This window comes from Fonsecaea monophora (genome assembly GCF_001642475.1).
Source record: "Fonsecaea monophora strain CBS 269.37 chromosome Unknown Scaff18, whole genome shotgun sequence".
In the NCBI taxonomy this organism is placed as follows: Eukaryota; Fungi; Ascomycota; class Eurotiomycetes; order Chaetothyriales; family Herpotrichiellaceae; genus Fonsecaea; species Fonsecaea monophora.
Window position 1 is genome coordinate 160,939 of NW_019173949.1, and position 24,783 is coordinate 185,721.

The 24,783-nt window shown below is 53.3% G+C and overlaps 5 protein-coding genes across 5 annotated transcripts; 2 read left to right on the forward strand and 3 right to left on the reverse strand.

The window, feature by feature from the left end:
- Window positions 1-339: 339 nt before the first annotated feature.
- AYO21_03594 (hypothetical protein) lies at window positions 340-1,473 on the reverse strand (the record flags this gene model as incomplete). The annotated part of the gene is made up of 1 exon (XM_022653568.1): window positions 340-1,473. One exon carries the CDS (start codon window positions 1,471-1,473, stop codon window positions 340-342), a length of 1,134 nt encoding a protein of 377 aa, XP_022514092.1.
- Window positions 1,474-2,135: 662 nt separating this feature from the next.
- Window positions 2,136-2,925, reverse strand: AYO21_03595 (hypothetical protein; the record flags this gene model as incomplete). The annotated part of the gene is made up of 2 exons (XM_022653569.1): window positions 2,136-2,644; window positions 2,697-2,925. The coding sequence occupies 2 exons, from the start codon at window positions 2,923-2,925 to the stop codon at window positions 2,136-2,138; spliced, it is 738 nt and encodes a 245-aa protein (XP_022514093.1).
- A 1,399-nt stretch (window positions 2,926-4,324) lies between these two features.
- On the reverse strand, window positions 4,325-6,191 carry AYO21_03596 (hypothetical protein; the record flags this gene model as incomplete). The annotated part of the gene is made up of 2 exons (XM_022653570.1): window positions 4,325-5,928; window positions 5,996-6,191. 2 exons carry the CDS (start codon window positions 6,189-6,191, stop codon window positions 4,325-4,327), a joined length of 1,800 nt encoding a protein of 599 aa, XP_022514094.1.
- An 8,731-nt stretch (window positions 6,192-14,922) lies between these two features.
- Window positions 14,923-16,495, forward strand: AYO21_03597 (hypothetical protein; the record flags this gene model as incomplete). Its single annotated transcript, XM_022653571.1, has 4 exons — window positions 14,923-14,954; window positions 15,006-15,876; window positions 15,928-16,242; window positions 16,292-16,495. 4 exons carry the CDS (start codon window positions 14,923-14,925, stop codon window positions 16,493-16,495), a joined length of 1,422 nt encoding a protein of 473 aa, XP_022514095.1.
- Window positions 16,496-23,973: 7,478 nt separating this feature from the next.
- AYO21_03598 (hypothetical protein) lies at window positions 23,974-24,717 on the forward strand (the record flags this gene model as incomplete). Its single annotated transcript, XM_022653572.1, has 1 exon — window positions 23,974-24,717. The coding sequence occupies one exon, from the start codon at window positions 23,974-23,976 to the stop codon at window positions 24,715-24,717; it is 744 nt and encodes a 247-aa protein (XP_022514096.1).
- Between the last annotated feature and the right edge of the window lie 66 nt (window positions 24,718-24,783).

Consider the following 24,783-nt stretch of genomic DNA (forward strand, 5'->3'; position numbering starts at 1 on the left):
TTCGACGACTAGCAGACCAACAGCCAGACCGAGCGACCGACCGACAAATAGGACTAGAGGTCTAAAGAGAAAAGGGAGAGAAGGGAGGAGAGATTGTTTCGGTTGGAGACTGGCAGTCATGCCAGAAGTCTACGAGTGTACGAGTCCTCAGACTTGGTACGATATACCTCGTAGTCTGGAGAATCACGGGGTTTTCTTTCTCCAAGGGAAAAAAAAAAGGATCATCTCCTCACAGTGTGTATGTGAAGGCCGCTGACTTTCTCCTGGGAATCATTGTAACCAAACCAAATACGTCGCCGTCGCCGTCGCTATCGATGTCTCCGGCTCCGTTGCCACATCTCATTCCTCTCCGCCGGCCAAGGCAGCACCCACAGGTCCAGCGATGCCGCCCGCCTCGATTACCATCCTGATATCGTCGAGACGTCGCTGGAACCGCTCAATCATCTCCTCCATGCTTTCTCTTTCCCTCTCCCTCTCGGCGTCTCTGTCTCTATCCCCAGTAGCCTTGTCTTTTTCCTTACCTCCCCCCAGATCGCCCGGTGTGTTTCCCCTCCCTTCAATCCTCAGCATCAGCCCTTCCCCATCTTCACTGGGCCCGTCCCCGATGGTCGGGGCGGCCGAGATGCTAGTCCGCAAAACCTGCCATTCCGCGCTGAGACTGTGTGCGGACGTCACCTCGTAGGTGAAGAAAGGACCAACACCGACACCGCCACCCGAAGAACCAGTACCTGCCGGGGTGGCGTCGTCTTGGTTCTGGGCGCGGAGCTGCGGGTGCACGTCGAGGATTATATAGTGTTCACGCACGTCAGCCGCGGGCGGGGGCAGGCGAGGCACGTTGATGCTGTCATCCTGACGATGAAGGCTGTGGTCTCCGGGAGGCCCGTGGAGCGTGTGCGTCTGGTGAGCGTGCAAAGGTGGCCGTGTCTGTCGTCCCGATGTAGCAGCGCCTGATTCCCCCCGCTGCGTGGGATCCAAGATCTCCAGGCTCCTCAGCGCGGCTTCGGTGATGATGTCCGCGTCGTCGTCTGCAAAGATGTAGTGCACCGTGGGGTGGTAGTGTTCGTTGGTGACGCTGTCCTCGATCAGGGTGAAGAAGGGTTGGAAGGACGGGATCGGCAACTCCCCCGGGTGGGCGGACGCGGACGCCAGGCCATGGCTGTAGTAGTGTTCCGACTCGGCCACGGCGTGCTCAGAGTACTCGGGGTTGTGGAGGGTCAGGCTCGGTCGGTGTCTGAGTTTGGCCGGTTGATGAGACGCGACGATCGGGTCGTCTTCAAAAGGCGGCGAGGGTAGGAGGCTGCGAGTACTTGGAATTGTTGTCGTGGTAGTAGAGGGAGGCTGCTGGTGCGGTTGAGATGGAGGAGGAGGAAGAGAACTACTACCGCCGCCGCCACTTGGAGTCCGCCGTGATGTGGATTTCGACGGCGAAGATGAGTGTGCGGGAACTTGAGCTTGACGGGCCTGCTGGGACATGTCACAAGAAAAATGCCAGAAAGATCAAGCAAGTGGCAGAGGCGGCTACATCGTGACAGATGGTGCCGCGGCGTGGATGGGTGGGATGGATGGGCGAAGCGCAGGCGGGTAAGGAAAGATGCTTTTTGCTGGGCAGGCAGGGCAGGCAAACGACGCGAGGCGGTTTGTTCGATCCATGCAAAGGCAAACAATTAATGTGGAGACTTGTGTGGGGTGAAGGAGGAGCATGCGACAAAGGCAAGGCTACGAGGCTGTGGGCTCTCCAGTTCATCTACTGAGTAACCAAGTACAAGTATATACCTCGTATAACAAAAATACTCCGTACAATCTGTGGTAAGAGACTCGCTCTCTGTACACACTTCAGTAGCTCATCTCGTGCGCCCGAATGTTATCTAGCCGTACAGCGACGAGTCTCACGGGCTTCATTTTTCAAATGTCAATCGTTCTGATTCCAATTTCAATTGTCTCTGACCCACAGCCTCCTGGGAGCAAGCCCTTGACAAGGCTGACCGATATTGACACACAAAATGTGATAAATAATGCAATGATCGCGCCATGGCAGCTTTGAAAACAAACTAGTCCTTTCCAACCAAAACCTGACGATCCCCCCAACTTGATTCGGACGTCAACCATCGGCTACTCTGAATCTAGCAACAAAATTCTCAAGGCCACCCAGTGCACTCGTCGATCCATGCGGTTGTTGAACAAGGGATGAATGGGATATCTGCCCTCTTGGCTTTTTCCGATCTCTTCTCCATTGCCGGCTCCGGAGCAGACTCGACACTGCGCTTCTTGACAATGGGAGCAGCAGCAGCGGCGGCGGCGGCATCGTCTTCAGATCTCTTGACAACGGGTTCAGGAGCAGGCCATCCAGTGCAGTCGTCAAGCCACTCGGTGGTAGAGCAGAAGATCCTGGGAGCTCGCTTTTCCACGTCCTTGGTGTCTCTCTTCTTCAGGTCTTCCTTGACAGCATTTGGCACGGGAGCCCCACCGTCAGGGTTGGTCAGGGCACCGCCAAAGCCCATGAGGGTGTTCCAGGTCTCGGCGGTGGATCGATCTCGAGTCCCCAAAGCTCGAATCTTGGCCTGAGAATCGCGGCAGAGAACCTTTGCGGCTTCATTCGCGCCACAGACGGTGGCGAGTTGGTCGCAGATTCGGTTGGTAATGATGTCTGGCAGCCCCGTTAGTTCTGACATGAAACTCAAGCCGGCGGCGGAACTTACTTGGGTTGGTTGCTTCTTGTTGACCACGAGCACACAGCGGGTCGCTGGGCAAGAAAGTAAAGTCCACCAACGATCGCCCACCGAGTCCGCCCTCATATTTCATAGTCGGCAGGCAAAGGCCAAAGTCGGCATCCTCCTTCATGATAGATTCTTTGCCATAAGACATGACGGCAGCCGAGGCTGAACCGACAGCCACCAGGAGGGTCACGGCGGTAGATTTGACAAGCATTTTGATCTCCCGAGATGATGCTGGAAACAGAGTAAAAGAGTGTGGAATCAGTTGTGGTTTGAGAAAGGAAGGACTGTTAGAAAAGAGCCGACCAGCGGTAATGAGCGAGAAAATGGAAACAGAACGACGACGACGACGAAAAGAACGGTTGGAATGATGAAAAGGAAATCGACTTGGCAAAGGCAGGTCTTGGAAGTTTCTTATAACCAATTGACCAGGACGCGCGGATGGCAGAGCTGCCGACGGCACGTTTCGAACATGAGGCGGAGTGTGTCGTGGGTTGCGTTTCACGTGCGGCCAGGGGGTTTCGCCCAACCACTTTTGGACGAGGCCTCAAACAACCCTATCTCTGAACTGAAATCATGCTTGCTTTGGAGGGAAGGACCGTGGTCAAAGGCGGTCAGAGCTCAATTAGTGTCGGGGAATAATAAGACTCTCTGTTGCTCTGAGTGTGTAAATTAAGGTTGTCCTGTACCTCTGGGTAACCTGCTGCCCATTCTACACCGAGAAAAGAACACAGGTGCACGGGAATTCGACAAATCATACACGGCGCATACATGACCAAGGGATATATCGTCAATCCCACACCTAAATCTCTCTTTCTTCATGCGATATTTTAGTTGTAGCAGGGTATATCGCAAGTGGTTGGAGGGTTCAGATGCGGACGGGTGTGGAGGAACCCTCAATTTGACCAGGACCATGTGGGCATGCCGGAGACGGACACCGGAGACAATTTCGAGCGTAGAGTGACGCAGCAGAGTGAGACTGGAATATCCAATTCCCAGAGTATCCTTGATGGTAATTGCCCTCAAATTGAGGCGATCAAGCATCTGAAGCACAATGGTGAAGCGGACAGTGTCGCAAGAGAGAAAAAAGGGGGCGCAGGCAGAAAGGGCTTAGTGTTTATGTCTCACGTGCGTTACTAGGCCAACCAACGTCATTGCTCTGTCAGTCACGTGCCAGCCTTGCACCTTACACGTGGCTGGCCATATGTTCTTCTACTGAACCTCATCATCAACAGACGAGGCTGAGCCGCCCATGTAGAAAGCGAGTGATGCACCAACACATTGGATACGGACAGTGCCATGTATTCCCATTGTTTTGATTGCTTTGTTTCCAATCGCGCGTCTAGTTCACCATCTGTACACTTTGGCCTTCAATGCTTGTGTACGTGAACGCCGACATGTGCCTTGATCCAGTCCTTTCGTTGTCCCAACATCTCCAAAAGCTAGCCAGTTGCTGCTCGTGGAAGCCGGTATTCAAGCCCTCAGACAGTATTGTCATGTCCCGCATGTTTCGCCCCGCCTCAACAAACAGAAAGTGCAGGGCTTGGGGTAAGTCCGACTTCATACAGCCATGCTTCACCGCATCCGGGGCAATAGTCAGTCAAGGACTCGATTCACTTGACTTCATGCTCGTGGACTTCGTTTTGCTCCTTCTTCCCTTGTCCCTCACGGATCGACTCCGGGGCCACTGCAGCGTATGGATCCTCATCTGCCTCGCCATCCTTCGCATGATCTCCCACATCTTCAGCAGATCCATCGTCAACGGCGTCCACCCGGTCAAGTTCCATGCCAGTCTTGGGCTTGTCCATGATCTCTGTCTCCGCTTCCGATTCACTGAACTCAACACTGTCCGCTGGAACCGTATCCTCACTCCCATTGCCCTGGGCCGCGTCGACGCGACCGTCGCGAAACATCCCACCGAAAGGAGACCTCCTCCTTGCCACTTTGGGGCTCGGTTCTTGCACCTCGATTACGACGGGTCCAGTCTCCGTTTCCGCGTATTTGTCAATGAACGCCTCCTTCAGGACTTCGTAGAGGAAACTATACTGTAATTCGTTCATGACCATCATCATACGCTGTTCGCGGAGCGTATTCACAGTTTCCCATATGAGATCGTCTTCGTCTTTTGGATCGGGTGTGCTGGCTTTAACAGGCCCACTCCGGCCCCACGTCCCTGCGCCGTTAGAATTCGTCGTCGGTGTATGCGTACCTGTCTGCGGAGGGGAAGACTCGACCAGTCGGCCTGCTTCGAGCTCTTGTAGAAGGAAGTCGAGTGCTATCCAAGTGCCTGTTCGGCCAACTCCGGCAGAACAATGCACAATTCGTGGAGAGTCACCCGCAACTGCCCTCGACACTTTAGTCAGTTCCACCAGAGCTCTCCGGTCTTCGGCTTCGGGTTTGCCAAAATCTGGCCAGCCGTGGAACAGGTAATGATAAATTGTTTTGGTGTTGCCGTCGATCGTCAATCGAAGTTTGCGGACTTCGCAGCCAATCCTGGCATCGTAGTCCAAGGACAGGAGGGTGACAGAACCACATGAACCTTGCTCCTGGGCCGTATCACCCTGTCCGTTATCTCGAGCAGCACTTCGCGGCTCACTACGAGTGTCTTCGACATCTGTTCCAACACTATCAGTCTCAGCGCTTCTCGTACAGGAGTCCAGAAAAGGATCACCATCATCCGCGGCCTCTGTGTCTCCATCATCATCCCCCCCATCCTCGTGAGCAGGTAGGATTATCGTGGGGTTATCCATGTTATGAGGGAAATACTGGGCGCATTTCTCCTTGTTTCCTTCATAGAGCTGTGTGAGCATGATAATGACGCCCACATCGCCAGGAGTCTCTTGCATGACCATGTGCCAGAAGTGTGAATACTGTCCCTCCTTTGGACCTTGTGTAGCGATGTAGTTGCTTTCGACTGGGGTTGTCGAGGAAACTGAGGGTTGCCCAGTCGATGCTGGAGTGGAAGTACCACTGCGAGACTTTTTGGCGAGGCGACTCCTGAGGGTGATGGGGGACGCGTTGACGTAGTCTGATCCTCCAATCGGTTTTTTCAATTTGACCCTCGACGATTCCCAGGGTTGGACATTACCGTAGCGATTGCGACTGAGGACAGCCCACGAGCGGTCGACCCGGAATGGAGACGTGTGGGGGTTCTGCGAAGCATGCTGGAGGCGGTATCTCTGCTGCCACTCCAAATCCTGGAACGCCAACGAGATCTCTATTGCACCGCCAATTAGATACTCGACAGAGTCTCTGTGAGAGTGTCAACGTCCACTGGTACTTACTGGCACGGGGTTTGTTTAGGTAGGCAGGTATCTTGACATTGACTTGCTTTGCTGAGTCATCAGGTTTGCCAACCGCACCGTTAGATTGTCCCTGACCACGAGAAGTCGGTCGAGATACGGTCATTGCCGTTTCTTGGGATCGTTGCCTCTTGATAGACCCCTGTGGCGGAGTGCTTAGAGACAAGGATTGCGGCATGATGTCGGTGATCTCGGCAATGGTTGCTGCATCGGAGGAGTGAGCTGAGCCGGCCCGACTCACGGAGGTGGAGGGGACCGGAAGTGAAGAGGAGGTGGTAGGCCGGATGGTAAGGGTTGGGATAGGTTTGTTCTTCCTCCCAGAGGAGTGGATATGAAGTCTCTGCAAAATTGACGGGCGTTTGGGAGGGGTTTGGTTGGAAGATTCTCCAGAGGAAGGATCCTGAGGAGCGGCACCGGCTTTGTCGGCGAACAGCCTTGAGACGGTCGTCGTGATCGTGTGCCGCAATCTATGAAAGGAACACCAAGAGTTTGAGGGTCGCTGGACACAAAGGAAGGCCAGCGCTCAATGGCTGGGTGGACAAAGAATGGTTGGAAGATGCTTGGCGAGCGGGTGGTTGATTGCGGAATTGAGGTCGTGCAAGGCCGCGGTTGCCAGACCCTACAGTCGACGACGTTATCGTTCGATAGATCCCGGTGAATTTCTGATTCTTGGATGCCCAGAGGTATCAAAAGGAGCCGTGTTCGAGATGAATCTTCACTCTTTCGGAGATGGGGTGTCTCGTCGTCGGTTTCAGGAAGCGCTGGAGGGGTCTCGACGTTGAGGAGTTGCCGAACTGCTGCGCTGGATGGCCAGATAATGGGCAGGCTGTTCTTTCAACGAGGGAGATGGTCGGTACCCTTGTTCCAATGGAGATGTTTATGGATACTTTGATATGGATTTTATGCTTAAGCGACCATGGTATTGTTCCAATCAAGAGGAAATCCAGAGAGAGCAAACGACACCAGAGAGGCGGAATGGCTGACCTCATATTGCAGAAGGCAGAACGCCGGGGCGACTAGCAGCACCTCAAGCTTTCGGTAAATCTACGTCAATTACCACCATTTTCTCCATTTTGCCTAGCCGTGAGCGTCCTTTCTGACTGTCAGATCGTGGTATTGTCTCGTCATATTCCAGCACGAGGAATTTGTCTGGTGCCGGATGCAGAGCGACATCGACCACTTGCCAGCATTTTTGCAGACTGCGCCGCAGGCAGCATCCGTGAAATAATCGCCCGACCCATCAATCAACCCAACACCAGCCCTACATACTGAGATTCCCTTGACGCCTCATCGTCGACGGACACTCCTCTATCGACACTGCGCCGAAGTTGCGCCCGGGCTGTGCCGACTCCTGCCTGCGTTTACCACAATGGCTTGGTGGTGGCTTCTCGAGGTCTGATTGTTTCGCAGCTCACTTTCGTCAGAAGACAGATCTACTGACCTCTATACAGAAGCGATTAGTAGAAATGGTAGACGATTCCCGTCACAGACCCAGGCCCATGCCTCTCCCATCCTCCCAACTTGAAATTCTCTAACCTAGACAACACGATCCGCTAGCTCCTTCGAAGTCCCTCCTTTCACCGCGGTGTCCAGCGCGTCCACAAGAAAGTCCACGAGCTACAGCATGGCAAACCGCCGGAACACTATGGCGGCACGCACCTCGACAGTATGTGTTCGACAATCATTCCTTGTTCCCATTAACGGACCGTCGTGGTGTCCCCCAAGAAGAAAAGAACCAAGCTCATATGCGTGGTATGCGAAATAGGCGACCAAGCCACCGAGCGAGGTGTCGGTCACTTTCTCAAGCTATTCTGGGAGGAGCTGAAGACGGGTCACAAGCCTGGACCGCCGACGAAGAAATGAAGAGCGGGAGATGGCAATAAACAGTCATCGGGTTGTTATACACATGAATGCCCAGTGAGTTGGGTGGATTTTGGAACGGTCTGAATTCGAGCGAAGGCGTTGAAGGCGCAGGTAGGCTTTACTATCGGAATTCATTTGCCATAATGTGCTTGAAGCACGGCTGGATAGGTTTGTGAGTTCCCTCCTCTGTAAATATGCGGGTCCGACACAAGATGTGTTCCAACATGCACTTGACTACACTCGCACTTTGATGAGGATTGCCTTAACATGGGCACAAGTCATTTTGACCAAGTTGGGTCTCAAAATGAAATACAAGCCGCGATACCCATAGATGCTCTCGCGCTATGGACTCACCAAGAAAGCTCTGCACCAAAGCTATAAGATCGGATAAAGATTGGGTTGGCTCAATTCGTCTCTGCATGGGGGCTCGACCCTCATTCCATCCGAAGAGCAGCTCTCATGCCAGCCAAGATGTCTGTGTTGCTTCTCTCTCCAGGCTTCACGGACCAAACAACAAGGAATGGCGGACATGCAAACACCTAGAAAGTTGTTAAAATGAAATGAAACTGAGGAGTTGCAGGGTTTGGAGAGCGCCTGGACGTGCTACAATAGAGTATTGTGTTCTGTGTGTCAGCGTCAACTCTCTGATCTAGTCATGTCTGAACGACGGAAGCGGCGTGAACATGTCAGTGCTCGATCAACAGGTCCCAAGGGCATGCCTGGGAATGGGCGTGTTTCTATCCTCGGTAGGGATGAGAGGAGACAGGAAGTCCAATGCTATTTCCAGGTTGCTACCCAAGACTATTACTATTTACTTGTGGTAGAGATCTGCGGTCTTCGAAAATGAGGCTCGGATGGCCATGGGCCTCTCAAATCTGGTTTGTCGCCTCTTATTCGCCAGCCACGGGCTTGACAGAGATCCTGGGGCACAAGTCAGCAGCAGGGAAACCCGATACAGCGGTGTGAGATTGTCGTCTGATTTCGAGAGCGTCGGACCACGATGCCATGTTACTGCTGTCATGCACGTCAAAGAATCCCCGGGAGGGCAGTCGGGAGACCCAAATGCCTGCAGCGGGATAGAGAGGCGGGACGGATTTGAAAGCAGTTGGACCACGAAGGGTTCAGAGCCCGCAGCTAGCCACACAACAGCGGAAACGGAGTGCGATCAAGAGCCGCACAGCATACGTCCTCGTCTCCAAACCGCTGCCAGTCCTGTTGGCAACCTGGCGGGTCTGTCAATGCTCAGGCTCCAGCATCTCGCCCCAGCTCTTGTCGACAGCCCCAGGGAACAAGCGGTGCTGAACAGAGTAAAGAGTTGGACGATCTGCGAGGTTTTCCTGGGTCACTGTCTCGTATACTGGGTGTCGATTTACACAGGCGTACGCAGACATTGCTCTGCGCCGCGCCATGCCTGCCCATCAGCAGACTTGGAGCACCCTGACACCGACAGCCACAGCCACAGACAATGTGTTTGTCAACCTGTGGTTGGTGAACCATTCATTTATTAGCGTTGTGAAACCATACCATGTCCAATCACCACCAGACCGTCGAACTGTCAACGGACGATCCATCCCGCCGATCTTGGAGGTGGATGTGACTGACAGGCGACCAGTCAGGTCGCTTGCAATATCCCAGTGTCATGTTGGGGATGCTTTGTTGTTTCGCAGACGTGCTCAATCGCACGGCTGTCAACAACACAGATGATCCAATCAAATATGGAATTCGGTGTGGGTTAGAGCCCGAAATCAACCTGAACACCGACCTGAAAAGGATCTGGTGCTTCCGAGCTGGAGTAATTGGACAACTTTGGAGGATCACCGTGAATGGGTCCGTCTTACTTGGGGCCAGATGCACTTGTTTAACCAGAGCCAGATCGAAGCGACCTTCTGGCAGGGCTGCCTGAGCTACCCTTGCGCGTAGAGGGACACACGTTGACTTGCTTGTGCGAGTACTGTAACAAACCCAACAGCGCCAAAGAAAATGGGCCTTTCCAAGCTCGTCAAATACTCCACTCTTTTGATGGTCATGATGCTCTCCGAGTACAAGGCAGAGTTGAGCGGGCACATCAGACACCCGGCCACTCTAGGTGCGCAAAGTGTGCGTCATGTTCGTTGCATTGAAAGAGTCCAGAACACGCTCCCCCTTGTGTGTGTTTGACGTTTGAAAATCACCAGGTCTTGGGCGAGGAGCGGCAGATTCCGGAATATTTTAGCCATTGGCCATATTGTGATCTGGTTCTGCTGATGGGCAGTGGCCGACCCCTCGCTTGGAGGCGAGTCTCTGGGGGCCCAATTACTGAACAATGCCCGTGGTCGATATGCACAGCTCCTGCGCAACCGTTGAGAATAGCTGCACATCACTGTGACTAACAAGTCATCACAGCCACTAGCCGCCCAATCAAAACTTGATCGTTGGAGCAAAGGAGTCGCTGTTCACATGCCCAACATTGCTCCTTTCCCCTGGTTGAGAAGCAGTGCATCAGCAAGATCAGCTGTACAACCATCGGTTGCATGTCGCAACCGCGAAAAGGAGGAATGAAGGCGATTCTACTTGGTACACCCAATAGTGCAGGGTCTGGACAGGACGAGTAGTGGCTGGCGCTAAGACATGCAGGAGATCGTTGATCTGCGCAATAGGTGCTTCAGGTCGATCAGCTGCGAGGTGTCTAACAATCCCTCAACTTGAAGCCCGAGTGCTCACATTCTCACCGGTGGATTGGCAATGATTGTGTAAATGCCGAACTGGTTATTGTGTTCCTGACGGGGGAGCTCAAAATGGATAATCCCAAGCAGAGCCTGGGAAGTGGTGGGAGAGTGAATACCTTTGCTAAAATCCCTTGCAATCGGATCGCGATTACTCGATTACTCGTGGGACGGCTGGTGACGGGTTGGACTTCGTCTGCCACGTGTTAGTGGCGTCCTGCCAGTGGTAACAATGCAAGCGATATCCACCTTTATTATTGACATCTGTTTAGGACATCGCACAACAGGGGCGTGCATTCAAGTGGACAGAATCAGTGAGAATGGGAGAAGGAGTCCCGAGAACACCACCAGATTGAGTTCTTGGTGGACTTTGAACCGTGTCAAGTGGATATCTGGAGGCGTCCGACCGACCTGGCAACCTGGATGGGTTTGCTGGATAAGCAATAGTCAGGGAGCAATACGAGGACGCAATTGCGGCCGTCGTAGCATCCAGTTAGCTACACCTCCGACTGGCCCCTGGAGAGCGATGCACATCCGCCGGGGCCCGTAGTTTTTGATGAGACTCTGGGTGACAGGTGGGCATCGTGGATAATGTACCATACGAGCAGGAGTCCTTCCCCATAGCCAACGTCTGATTGGGCTTGATCCCAAAGTTCTATCCAGGAAAGCAGGGTCGCTGAGGGATATTCGGAAGACGTCAAAGCAGGCTACAGAGTCGAGGGAAAGCCATGATTTCGGAGCGTGGTACTCGCTCCACTCCACATCGACGCCATGTCATTTACCCAGCTGGTTGTTGAACTCAAAATATCCTGTTCAGGGAATGGTCGCACTGCATCTGGGAGAAAAAACCACGGGCAGCATCACATGCTCGATCCGGGAGAGTGGAATCTTGAGCCGTATATTCTTGACATCTTGCCAAAAAGATGCGCCTTTCCAGCTCCGCCGCAAACTTGGATACTGGAGCCGTGATAGGTCGATGCCCGAAACTCTGGCAGGTCAAGCTTGATGCAAGCCAGCCACATGGTTTCGAAAGCGCCGCCCTGATTTGCCCCCCCGCAGGTCGGAGAAGGCATCGGTTCCCATTATTGTTCGAAGCTCACCGCTTTCTATCAGGAAAACCACGGCGGGAAGGGTGTCCCGAAAGGCTTCTGCTCCAAAGCAGCAGTTGACGCTGCAGATCGGTCTCTATGTACGTACTCGAACGACGAATAACAACATCCGAGTAAGGAGGCAGACTCGCGAATGCCTAATAATAGGCAGCATTATTTTGGTCGAAAGAACTATGTAGATAACCGAGAGTGCGACGGAGGAAGAATTGGAATCGGATGTAGTATGGTGAAAACTTAACTGCTTGTACGGAGACGCTTGCCTGTTCGCTTCTTGCTGGGTGGTGGACAGTATGGCAAGAAGGAAAAAAGAAAGTTCCATCGAAAGGTCGACTCCGGCGCTGCCACGAATCAATAGTGGCAAGCCGATACGATGATGATATACATTAATGACGCCTGGGGGTAAGGGATCAGAAGGTTCTGATACGTCGACTTGGATCGATCTGAAAGGGATGACCGCAAAGTCTAACGCCCAAGAACCACCAGTGGGTGACCAGGGTTGTCCGATTTGATTCGATAAGCTCTCAGATTCCACGTGTACTTGTACATCCAAGATGGTGAACGTTGGCTCTGACTTGGCTTCGAATTGGCTCGGAGTCCATTTCCAACCGCTTGGCCAAACAACTTCCTGGCCTCACTGCTCTGTTTGTCAGGTGTCATTATAGCCCAGACATCACTAGCTTTTGATTCAAAGTCTTAATCGCGCAAAGGTCATAATTCATTGGTGAAAGGAGGATCGTAGAGAACACGTCAGTGCTGGAACTTTCGGCGGGTGTATTGGGTGCGACTGCATCTCACGTCCAAATCGAGAACGGGGCTTGGCGAGCGGTATCGCTTCTGCTATGTACCTCGTATCTCGCGGTGAGACCAAATGCTGGAGGCGCCGTTGGTCGGCGTTAAAGCAGAGCTCAAAAGAAATCGAATGGCTATGCTGACACTGAGCGTGAGAGTTGCTCACAAAACCATTTCGCTCTGGCGTCTCTGGCGCCTTCGCTTAGCTGGAGATCAGGGTGGGTGGAGTTGGTGTTGCTGCGAGTCTGAGGGAGCGCGAGGGTTAGGGAGGGGGGAATCGAGCATCGAAGCGATGAACAAGGGCCTGGCGAGTAGTAGGCGAGACAAGTTGGGAATGGTAGAAAGCGGCAAATTGGCCTCAGAGATCCAAATCCAAAGTTCAGTTGTGTGCGGGTGGGTGGACGAGTGGGTGAGTGGGTGAGTGGGCGAGGGAGTGGGTGAACCACGACAATGCAGGCTTGACAAGACTTCTCCAAATTGAATTTCTGACTGTTGTTACACAGTATGACAAGTAATGGGTGATCAACTGAACAGTCCCTAAGGAACCGGGCGGACACTGACCCGGAGACTTTGAAGCACGGCCATTTGTGAGTGAGCGGTAATGCATCTCCACCACTCCACCAAAAACCCAAGTGCTCGAGCAGTGCAAGTTGCGGCGGTGGCAGTCGGCAAGTCTCAAAAAACCCTCAATACGAGGCACCAAGTCTCGAGATTCCAGGCTGGGGGATGCGACGGAAAAGTGAGGGAAAGTATGTTAGATACGGAGCAGGTAGGGGAAAGACAGCCCTGCCCACAGGGTGTGGTCAGACTTGCGGAAGCGAGTAAAGCAGATCTCTGGGGGGCTCACCAAAAAACCTACCTACCTAGGTACATCGGTACCCAAGTTTACTGCAGGGTGCACAGGAACCGATCTGATACCTTAGATCACCCATACTCGTACGTGGTAGGAAGCTGGGTATGAACTTCTGGGTAAAGTAACTGACGCTTGTTGACGCCCCCTCGTTGGTAATTACTCAGGTAGGTAGGTACGAGTAGGTGGTGGCCAAGCAAGCAAGCAAAGCAAACAATCGCTGGGGGGTCGAGAGGATGATGAGGGTCACTTTGGGCGGCTGGTGGGTGGTTGCTGTTCCTCCAATGCCCTAAAACAGTTGCACCATCATTCTCCCAGGGCCCCTGCTTTTCTCCCAGTGTCTTCCGCCCCCCCCTCCTGGTGGTGATGGGTGAGCCCTTTGGCCCTAAAAACCCATTCCTTAGCCAGCCTTCAACTCTCCTCCCCCCCGCTTTTTCTTTGGCTCTTGGTGCAATTCAACCAACTCCATCCACTTCCCAGCTCCGACCCTTCCCCCCTTCATCCCAGTCACAAGCATCGTAGGCCGAGACCATCGCGCGGTGCATCGTTCCATGATCATCGTCCAGACAAGGCTCGCCCCTGTAAGCAGTCTATCGGTCTATCGCAGAGACGAAAAAGCCACCGTCCTTCCATCCTTTCCCCCTGGTCTGGGTAGCTCGCTCAGGTCCAAAGCAGGTCAGACTTTACCTAAAACGCCATCTGCCTGGAAGGGCGTCACCAAGCGTCCATCCACTTACGACGTATTTTTGATTCCCTGGCGCACCTCGCAAGCCACAAGCCCCCCCAGGGTGCTAACTGGCTGACTTTGGCTGTGCTGGGTCAGACTTCCAGAGAGAACAATTGACAGGGGTCCCAAACCTCTCCTTGACTCGGCCTGTGACTCGCCAAGGGCACAAAGCCCACTTTTTGCTTTTGCACACTGCACTTGGACATCCGGATTCAAGGTTCCCACCTGTCCTCCGGCCCATGCTTAGCGCGATCTCTCGATCTTTCTCCGCCCATCTCGCTCTCTAAGACTTGCTCATCTTCATCCTCTCATCCATCGAACCAACCTTCGACCCCGAAACCCGTCAAAATCCCCTCCATTGCCACCAACGACCCTAACACCCATCTACACATGCGCCCTCTCCTCCTCTAAAGTCCTTTTGTTGCATGTCCTGTTCTTGCACATCTTGTAATCCGACATCCTCTTCGACGCTTCGTTTCGACAGGCAAAGTAACTCGAGTACGTCCTCATCACTCGATAGCGATCACAGGGAGACTGCGCACTCCCGACCACCTTTATCCCACCACATCAAGGAGCGGGTTCCTTCCTTTGGGTCGCCTCAGGTACTGGTCTGTGTTCTCAACAAGGCAAATATCAGGAGTGTAGGCCACGACGGCTTCTTGCACTGTCTATACCCATCTTGTCGGTGCAACAACAACAGCGCTGGGCCCAGGCTTTGCGTCACCTTGGGGCGGGCGGACTTGCAACGTCGGGCGGAAAGATACATTGGCAGCAAAACAGCGGTCCGGCCTCATGATCCATCGTGCTGCCTTCAAACAATAGAACAATAATCGCCGCTGGAAGGAGATTGTATATTGAACATCGCTACGATGGCAACAATAGAAACCGCTCCTCGCCCGAGGTAATGTCTTACCCTTGTACTGACTTACTTGAGTGCTGATGGCTGTATCAGAGACACGTTGCCATCTATAAGTCATCTCGAACTCGACACCGTCAGAAACGACAGGAACGACCTCTCGAGGTATTCCATTGGCAATGGTCTGAGCATCAGCACGGCACCCTTGGCCAGTCCCACAGCCTCCATGTACTCGGCCCCGCCTCAACCATACTCATGTGCACCGTCGACATCAGGCTCGACTGCGGGCGTGTCGGGATACATCTCTCCTCCCGAATCGACTACTCGACGCTCCACAAGAGACGAGAAGGAGTCGCCTGATCTTCGCAAGTCCCTCCCTTCTATCCACGAAGCTCTGGGAGACAAGTCGTTGCCCTTTTCAGGCTCGTCCCAGCATCAATCTTTGCCCACGCCTTCTGCCACTGTTGGTCCGTCGTTCTCAGATGGCCCCAAGGGCCCCATCAACCCCTTCTCCCAACCAGCACCTTCTGTGCCCGTCCTGCGAGACGTGTTTTCAACGTCTCAAATGACCTCATCGACCCCGACGGAATCGCAGGCCCCAAAGCCTCCTTTTCCACCGCCATCTGTCCCTGCCCCTGATCCTCGTCAATCAGTCTCTCAGACTTTTGGGTATCCGGGTTCTCCAAGTTCTCAGCAACAGTCAAACTTTCGTTCAACAGCTCTGGCTAATACCACATTCACGAACCATGATGAGACTGCCCCCTCTAGATCTCCTCAAACTTATGAGCCAACTAGGCAGCCACAGCCGTTTGCCCCGTTCAATAATCCTGCTTCCGCGAATGCATCTACCTCTATAAATGATGTCTACCAGTTCACCGCGGGCTCGAAACCTGCAAACGAGGTTCCATTCAACGAGGCCGTCAAACGGCACTTGGAAGTGTTTGACGTTGAGTTAGGGCTCAATGAGGTTTGTTTCCCCCATTCTCTATAAGTGATGTGGCACTGACGGTGTCTTTAGATCAGCGAATCCTGCCTGCGTATCCTCGAATTTTGCCGCACTTGGGGGTCACGTATTCACCAGGGAAGCCGATCGTCCTATGTACAGGAACCTATGCCCTCGATAGGGGAAGCAGACGAGGTCCTCCGTTTTTCCCATCGTTCTTTCGAACTTCTCAGCTACGTGCGAGAAGTGGCAGTTGCTCAAGAGAATGCCAAAGCGGAACAGCAAGCCCGACTTGTTCGAGGCATCCAGCCTGAAGAAGAGTATCAACCAACGGCAGACGAATACAAAGGTGGGGGTTATACAGGAGGCGATGCAAAGAAACGACGCGGAGTCAGTGTCCCTGTGGTTAATTATGTTGCTCTAGCTAACGTGGTCACAGAAAGCCGCGCCGCCAGGCCGATGTCACAGTTGCAACCGTGCCGAAACCCCCGAATGGCGAAGAGGTCCGGACGGGGCACGCACGTTGTGTAATGCATGTGGCCTTCACTACGCCAAGTTGACACGAAAGTTGGGTGTCAACAAAGCGGCAGCTATGACCGGGGCGAATCTCCGGCCCAAAAACGCCGATTCCACGAGGCCGTAACGGAGTACCTACTTCTAACATGGAGGTTGGGGTTCTGGGGCAAGAAGAATGGATGAAGGCGACGAATCTACTTGTTGACACATGTGCAAAATCTCTTTTAGGAGACACGTTTACGACTATGTGGTCGATTGCTCGGGCACTTTTACGACGAAACCTTTTATGGAGTTTAAGCGGCGTCTTTTGGTTTGATTTCGACGACGCTGACCGGTACACAACATTGGAGTCACCAATGGAAATGATGTGTTTTTTGCTCAACGGACTGTACAGATGAAGCTTGGAGTCGTGGAACGACCAAAAAATCACTCTTGGAGGGAAAAAGACGGCGTCACTGTGTACAGTCTTTGTGCCTTATTAGAGGCATCACGGGGAGCATGGGCGAAAGCGTCGTCCAGGGGGTGGGGGGAGGCCATTGTGGGCTTGTTCTCTGATACCCCGATCAAAGCCTTATTAGAGGCATGCGGAGCATTTTGGCTCCTGAAAATATGTTTTATGATATTGTTATTGCTTAGTTACAGGGTGGCATACCGATGGAACAGGTTGCTAGGCGGGTGGATGGGTGAATGGATGGGCGATGGATCAGCATAGTTGTTAGGGGGTTGGGCTGAGGGGTATCGCCTTGTGTGTTTGTCTTTGAGGTTTGACTTGACCCTCCCGGCAAATGAACAACATACAGACGGGTGAGAGAACGAGCTGATCCTCAAGCAGGTGCATGGTTCCCCTCGGTCAGCCTCTATTCAACCATGTCTCGTGCTGGCGGCAGCGGCTGTCGGGGAGTTTTCTCAGGGAACCATCGTCATCACAGTATGGAGTACTCATGCAAGGTTGCAACTACAAGAAAAGCAAACACAGACTATTCACAATACTATCGCAGCGGCCACAAGCCTGAGCTTGGAGGCTCGTTGGATTTATCGCATTTTGTTTCCCTCGCATTGTTTCCAGGTTGTTAAGGCTGCATTTCCTTGAAGGACATCTCTACTAAGAACGGTTGGCATATGCTCGTTGGCTCAGCAGACAGCAGGCCATTCTGCAGCCTGCGAGACAGTGGACATAGGCTATCTGAGTGGACTTGGATCGAGGCGGCCACGCAGCCCCCGAATCCTACCGGACAAGAGGTCCCTGAGACGGTTCTGATGCTGTCAACCATTCACGTGCTTGATACTGGGTGTGTGTACGAGGATTTGTTGCCTGCCGGAATTTTCCAAGCGACCAGGAGGCCAGACGCCACTAGGACAACTGCCAGATCACTGGATCGAGATCTACCACTAAGTCGGCCGGACGTTTCTGGCTGGTACCGAACCCATCTCCCTCTCAGACCTGGGTTTGGGAGAACGACCACAGAGACTCCTCGTTCGTTTCAGAGCCAAGGAGCGATTCTCTCACATGGAGAGGGAAGGGAAACGCGCAAAGGTTTGAGCCAGAGAAACTCGAGTCAGCACCGCCCTGCCCAAAGGTCACACCACCTGATGGGGCTGTCAAACCAATAAAAGGTGCAATACAGTCAAAAGTTCACAGACCAGCGCAAGCCAACAAGCCACCCGGGACACAGACTCCGGAGAAATCTGGTCTGGTCACTGAGCTAGCCTCCCAAGCTGGCTGGCGAGGGAGACAAGGAATGCCGACTAAGATACTCGAAAATGCAGCCCGGACAGTTTTCAAGCTGCGAGTCACCGTTTTGGGCGATTCCTCCTCTCACGCCGCTCAACATCGATTTTCCACTTACCCTGTCCGGGGGCCTTGTTTCTTGGGGGGCCTGGCCTGTCTGAGCACCTTACTAGTATCCAGGTTTTTGGGGAAGTCATGACAGAATTTCCCGGTCATGATCGGCATATGCTTTGGGCTGGTCGCATGGTGCTTGTCTACAAGTATAGCGACCCAAAGACCGTCCCAGGCCCCTAGGCCCAAGGGTAATGGACCTCCCATGCCTAACAAGTACATCGCCAACCCAGGATCGGCGCTTGCTTTCGCCCCGCCTGTCCTGTTTCTGATCTGCGAGCCCATCTTTCCCCCTGGACATGATCCATGCTATCGGCCAGCGTTTCAGTTGGTTGGCCCGAACGCCCGACACACAAAATGGGTTACCAAGGAAGCTTTGGACGACGGAACACCTCGGGACTGAGTAATTGACAATGCCATGCGCCATGGTCGCTGATAGAGTGGCTGCGCTGGCGTTTCCATTCTGTGCACACATGCCTTGCATTGGTTTTAGTACCAGGGATAGCATCGAAAGAAGCGTTTCAGAAAGAAACGGACCCCCAGCCAAGGGGAACACAACAGATGTTGCGCCACTTCGACATAGACCATGACTTATCACTATGTACGAGGTACTTTGGTGTACCTCGTACAAGTAGTTGAGCGCAACCGCCACCAGACGCCGTACATTGACGAGAGCTGCTTCCAAATGGACAGTACTAGACAACTCGAATATCTTCACCATTGCTCTCTTCTATCGACACACCATCTCTCTACTTAGTACTCGATTCGCCAGGTGGTGATCTTCTTGAGCGATGACCACAGTCAGAAAGGCGAGATCTCCCGGAGTAGTCCGCTCCATCTGTATCTGACCCGGCAAGATCCCAGATCCGTCCCATCCAGGGATACACTACCTGGAGAAGAAAGTCCCAAATGTCACGAATAGGTGTGACCCAGTAGTCGATCACGATGCCCAACGTCTAACTAAGTCCGAGGATGCCGAGTCGAGGCCGAAGCTCCCGAATTTGTAAAAGTATTTTGAACCATGACTGCAGTATCCCCCTCTCTTGCTCCTTTGCTTTGTCGCCGATCCTTTGCATCATTGAGGTGCCACGTCCATCGTTTCGTGCTCCATATCTACTCCGCTGGAGGAGTGAGAGTCGAAAGGCAAAGGGTGAAGGGCGTCTTAAGGGCGTCGATGGAAGCACGAGGACCTCGCACGAGTTGTGTGGTGGTTGGTTGGATGGGTGGTGGCTCCCAGCCTCCTTCGTCCGTTTTGCCGCAGTTGCAGGCCCCCACCATCCACCATTCCCCTCTTACGTCAGAGGCTCATTGCGGGTGCCAGGATGGTAGCAGGCCCAGCAACCAGGGTAGGAGCCCTGTGGAAATAGTGTCTCTCAACCCACCTTCTTCCCCCGACAAGGAAAAAAGTTGCTAAGCTTCATCTCAACGCTGCCATCTCTGTCACTAATTGCACAAATAATCACAATACCATCCCCGTCAACTTGAGATGAATGCAAACGCTGACAAAGAACCTCTGAAGTGACCCTACATTTCCTCTTACCAAGCCTTCCGCATCAACCCTCCTCCGCCCAAGGAGACCCGTGACCAAGACCACACTTCCATCATCAAAGCTTCATGGGGTGTGGCGTGGCCTGGACCAGTCGATGGATCCTTCCAGACGCCGCCAACACCAACCTTGATCTGGCTGCAAACGGTCAACGCCAACCCCCCCAGGAGCCCCAACAGGGAGGGGCGAAATCACAACGGTTGATCACCCTTTTAAGCGGCCCCTGTCGCGCCTACAAGTACGGAGCACCTGAGCCTTTCCCCTCCAGACCGTGCCCACACCCCCTGGTTCAGTTCTCTCCCGCAGTTGGCCACCCACCGACTACTGGATGCGGGCGACCCGCAATGATGACTCGTACAAAATGACCATGCCCACGATCGAGTACAGGGACTGTGGTCTTTTCCATGTCGCATCACAAGTTTCAACAGGGCCATATTTGTAAAGATGAATCAACAATGCAACTCTGTCAAAGTGCCATGCGAGCAAACGATCTTGGGACAAAAAGTAGCAGATAAGTGAAGAAACCCCCGATGCGATCGCGTTCCGCTGCAGCCGGTTAGGTCTGTATGCAGAACCCAGTACGAGCACAATACCGAGCACTCGTACCCAAATCAAGTTTGGTCACAGCCCAGGGAAGGGTGTCAGGCCACTGGCTCCACACAGAGAAATGCATTAGGAGACAATGCAGGTTTCCCCGAAACCGGGGTTTTCATCTCCTATCCAGAGCTAGCCCCGTACGAGTACTCGTTGGGTGCGTCGCCACCAGTCGTAGAATGAGCACACATCCTTGGCCGTTAGCCGGGGCGGACGGACCATTTGACAAAGCAAACGAGCAGCCTTCATCCTCAGCCGTTCCACTTACCGCGGCCCTAACAACAAAAGGGAAAAGGCCACTCTCATCTATCCGCATGTTCGCCCCCCCTGTCCACTCTGAACCCTATCCATCGTTCCTCTTGCCTGACACCCGCAGCATATCGATTCTGGTCAAGCGTGATCGAAGATCTCTCTCTTCGACTTGCCTCTCGATTCAACCTGTCCTCAAGACGCTGTGCGGTGGCGTTTGTAACCGAGATGAGATATGGAGCAGCCTGCGAAGCGACATATCCAATGTCTCAATACTTATCAAGAATCGAGATTGCCGGAATTTGCCAGTAGGCTCATCCGTCCGGTTTTGATCTTCTGGCTACGCGACAAGTGAACGCGTATACGCCGGACTTGGAAAGCCTGAAACCCCAGCCGTACGACTCGTTTCAATGTGGTCCCTCGACTAGGATGGCATTCCCCCCTGGACTTGCGACCAGCTCCAACTAAACGGATTTAGCCTTGAGTGGCATCGCTTTAGGGCTTCGCGGCCAGCAAATCCAAAGGTTCCCACTGGATTCCCAAAATAATCGACTGACCATCAATTTACTCGTATTCACATCCACGCTGGAAAGGCTTGGGATGCTATGGTCGATACCAAACCTGGATTTGCACAACGATCCGAGCATGGTGCGACATCCGACCAACTCGCAACACGTCCTGCATTGGCGATGCGAGTCTGGGAGACCTAGCTTCAGAACATCGCTAATCGTCCCCTCGAAATCCTGCATAGTTTCCTAAATGGGAGCAGTTCTCAAACAACAGCGACACTTGTCCCCATCTTTCCTCCATTCGGCACTCTTGGATATTAGTGCTTCGTTATGCGTGCATGCATGTGATCAGCGATGGCGAAGATTGTGTTTGACGCTGAATATATCCACTGCCAGGTTCGGAGGCGTCAACATCCTCATCAACAGTTCGGGCATTTGGGCACACAGATCGAGATTGACTGCCTACTACATACCTGCCTTGCATCTGATGGTGATGCCAATCCCTAGTCGATCGTCCCGGGTCTGGGTATTGAGTCAGTCCTGCACAACAGCAAGTTGAGCAGCGCCGTATTTCGCCTTGCAATATTTATTGCCTGAAACAGGGTCTAACACAGGACTGAGCTTCTGCGACGATCATTGTCCACCCACTGATAGTTTCGGGCGGTGCTGGTTCCTATTCAGAGTCAAAAGTGATCCTCCAGGATCCCGGTGATCATATCAGGGGTCGAACGCTGGGTATGGATGGTCGTAACGTTGGGGACCATCTCTACGTCGATCACCAAAGCATTAAGAAAACTGAGTTTTACCAAGACTGACTTCGATGCAAGAACTTGGTTTTCCTGCCAGCCGAGGCCGGAATATAGCCCGGCTTTTTGCTTTGGCAGCACAAGGGTTTCAATAGTCTAGATGCGACGGTGTTGTCCCTTCTTATACAAGGCGCAGGAACGCGTTATCCACAGCGCAACAGAGGGGGGAATAGATACGCAGACGCCTTCACTCGCTGTTGCCCAGCGTCCTTGGAGAATGGTTGGTGTCACGCCTTTCCCTGCATCCGGTCCTTGTTGGGGTCACCTGGCTCTCCGTGAGCGGAGGCTTTGTGGCCCATTCGATGTGACTTTGGCGCGAGAAGATGCCAAAATGCAGGCCAGCGCGCGGGCACCTTCTGCAACGGATAGATTGTCGGACGGTCGACCCGACCTGGTGCCTGGATGCCAATTGATCCTTACTTTGGTCGCTTTGCCCTTGAGCGCAGGCGGAGCAATCACTCGCCATGGTATTATGGTAAAAGTTCTTGACCAGGCAGCGACGCTGAAGCTACCTTTCGCCCAACTTCGGGTATGGAGGTGATCCGAGTCGTTTACAGTGCTGTGCTGGCCAGCCTGACCGTGGCAAGGTATGTGTCTGCTGATGGCCATCAGATGATCCCCTTTTGACCGGGATCTCCCTCGGTGCCAATGGTGGGACCAGTTCGCAAGCGCCCAGCAACTGAGGACTGTCTGCCATCCTCTCTCATATCCTTCGGCACCATGCGGGCGTGTGCCATCTTGGTCTCGTCGGGTTAGGGTCGATGAACTAACCAAGGCAGCTCTGCTTAATCACCACGGGATACTTGAAGAACTGGAGCCACTGTCCATGTCGATTGAAGATGCTCTCCACTTTCCGACTATGTAGTCGCGCACTTTCTGACCGGAGAAGCGATTCAAGCGATTCTTTGCCCTTTGTTCTTATCGAGAGGGCCATCTTTCCTCATCCGGGAACGAAACGTTGCCTGGCCCTCCCGCAAGTTCTTGCTGTGCGGTTCGAAAGGGCACTGATGGATGATCAATGCATCGACGTCCGATGGCTTTAGAGCGGGTCGCTGAATCAGATTGAGAAGATCCAAAGGTTGGTAGTAGAGGGAGTTCATGGTCAATTGAGGAAAGACACTCTGTGTTTCAATTTCGTCTCCTGTCCCTCATCAGGACCATTGCACTGATAGAAGGAGAATGCTGATGAAGCCCAAGGATCGCGCTCTTTTTTGGGGGCAAGCATTCAGCGCAGAGCTACCAAAAAAACAAGGCCCAAAGTCATCAACGATCCGAGCAACTGGTCTACGCCATGGTAGATGCTCGACTTGTGCCTTTTCCCCTCGTCTGCCGTGTTCGTCGTACCCTGAACCAGGAAGCTGTGTCGCTGGGAAATTCTTTTAACCCACGAGCCTGACTGGGGAACAGGAAATGTCGCCTTCGTGCTGCTCGACCCCGACCGACTCTGCTAGACAGCTGAAAGCGTACGGTTTGTTGCAACATAAGGCGACCAGGTTTCATCTGGCTCTCTTTCCCACTCACGTGGTGTTTTTGCGAAGACGCTGCGCATTCGATCCGTTTCTTCAATTGTGAAAGGTAATGGTGATCCAGTTGGACCCATCACCGACTTGAGAATAGTGAGGAGTGCAATACAGCCGTATTTGAGTGGTGTATCTACTAGGGGCAGATTGAGTCATGACTTCGGTGGTTGTTTTCATTGAAGCATCCATTCACTTTTCATCAGGAAACGAGACCTCGACCTTTCATCGAAAAAGGGGTTGTTGAGGACGCAAGGCTGAATAGCATCCTCTATCATGATATGGAGACTGACCCGCTGCTTGGCACGGTGGGCACAATTGGGGAAAAGGGTCGTGGCAATCACGTCTCATCGAGTGAGTCACCCACATCAATCCCCCTTCTGTTCTTCCTTTTTCTCGCCTAGACATAATGCAGCAAGAGCCATAGTATTGTAAAAGTAATGGAAGCTTACTCATCTGCGCGGATAAAAAGAAGCGCAAGTCGGCACAGAATCATCAAACCTGTACGATGACTTTTCAATCGTCGAATAGCAACCCCGGAAAGATGGTCACGACAAGCGAGCAGATGGAAGCATCGGCAGGCACGGTGGACAATACGTCGGTTACGTCGCTCGTAGACGTCAATGGCAGGTCTTCGGCGCCGATGCAATCGCTTCCTCAAACCACCACGTCGCAGTCGGCCGAGTACCGCCATCGTCTTGCCGAGATCGTATCGCGGGCCAATCTCGAGGATCCGCTCAATATTGTCTTCCAACAGGAAAAGACTGGCCAGGCCACGGTCGTGACGCCAGACCTTCTTTACACTGGCGCTGCAAGGCGGATCGAAACCAAGGTGGCCGCCGGCGCGTCAGTTGTCGAAGCAGCCAACTTTGCGGCAGTGGCATGCTGGGAGCCGCCATCGTCCAACCCGCCACCCTTTACGGAAGCACAGTTTGAGGAGATGGCCCGAGAGAGGCCCGTCTTTGCACAGTTTGTCCGAGACATTCAAGACGCGAGGCTGGCTTGTCTAGGGCCTGGCCAGCCATATTGGACGCTTTCGCTGATGGCGCGGGATCCCAACCGCAAGGACAAGGGCGCCGTCAGAGCTGTCATTGAACCATACATCAATCGAGCCAAGGAGGACAAGGTGCCGCTCTGGCTTGTAGCGGGCAATCCGAGGGCAAGGGATGTCTATGGATACTTTGGCTTCAGGGTTGTAAGGGTTATCTGGTCGTATCTCCGGGACAGGAAGGAGGGCGACGAAGGCGTCCCGACTTGGTGCATGGTCTGTAACTGGCCGGTAGAGTAGAGGTTGCCGGAGCTGTAAGGACTTGATGCGTCGCTGACCGTCATGTGTAAATATTTCGTCTCTGTG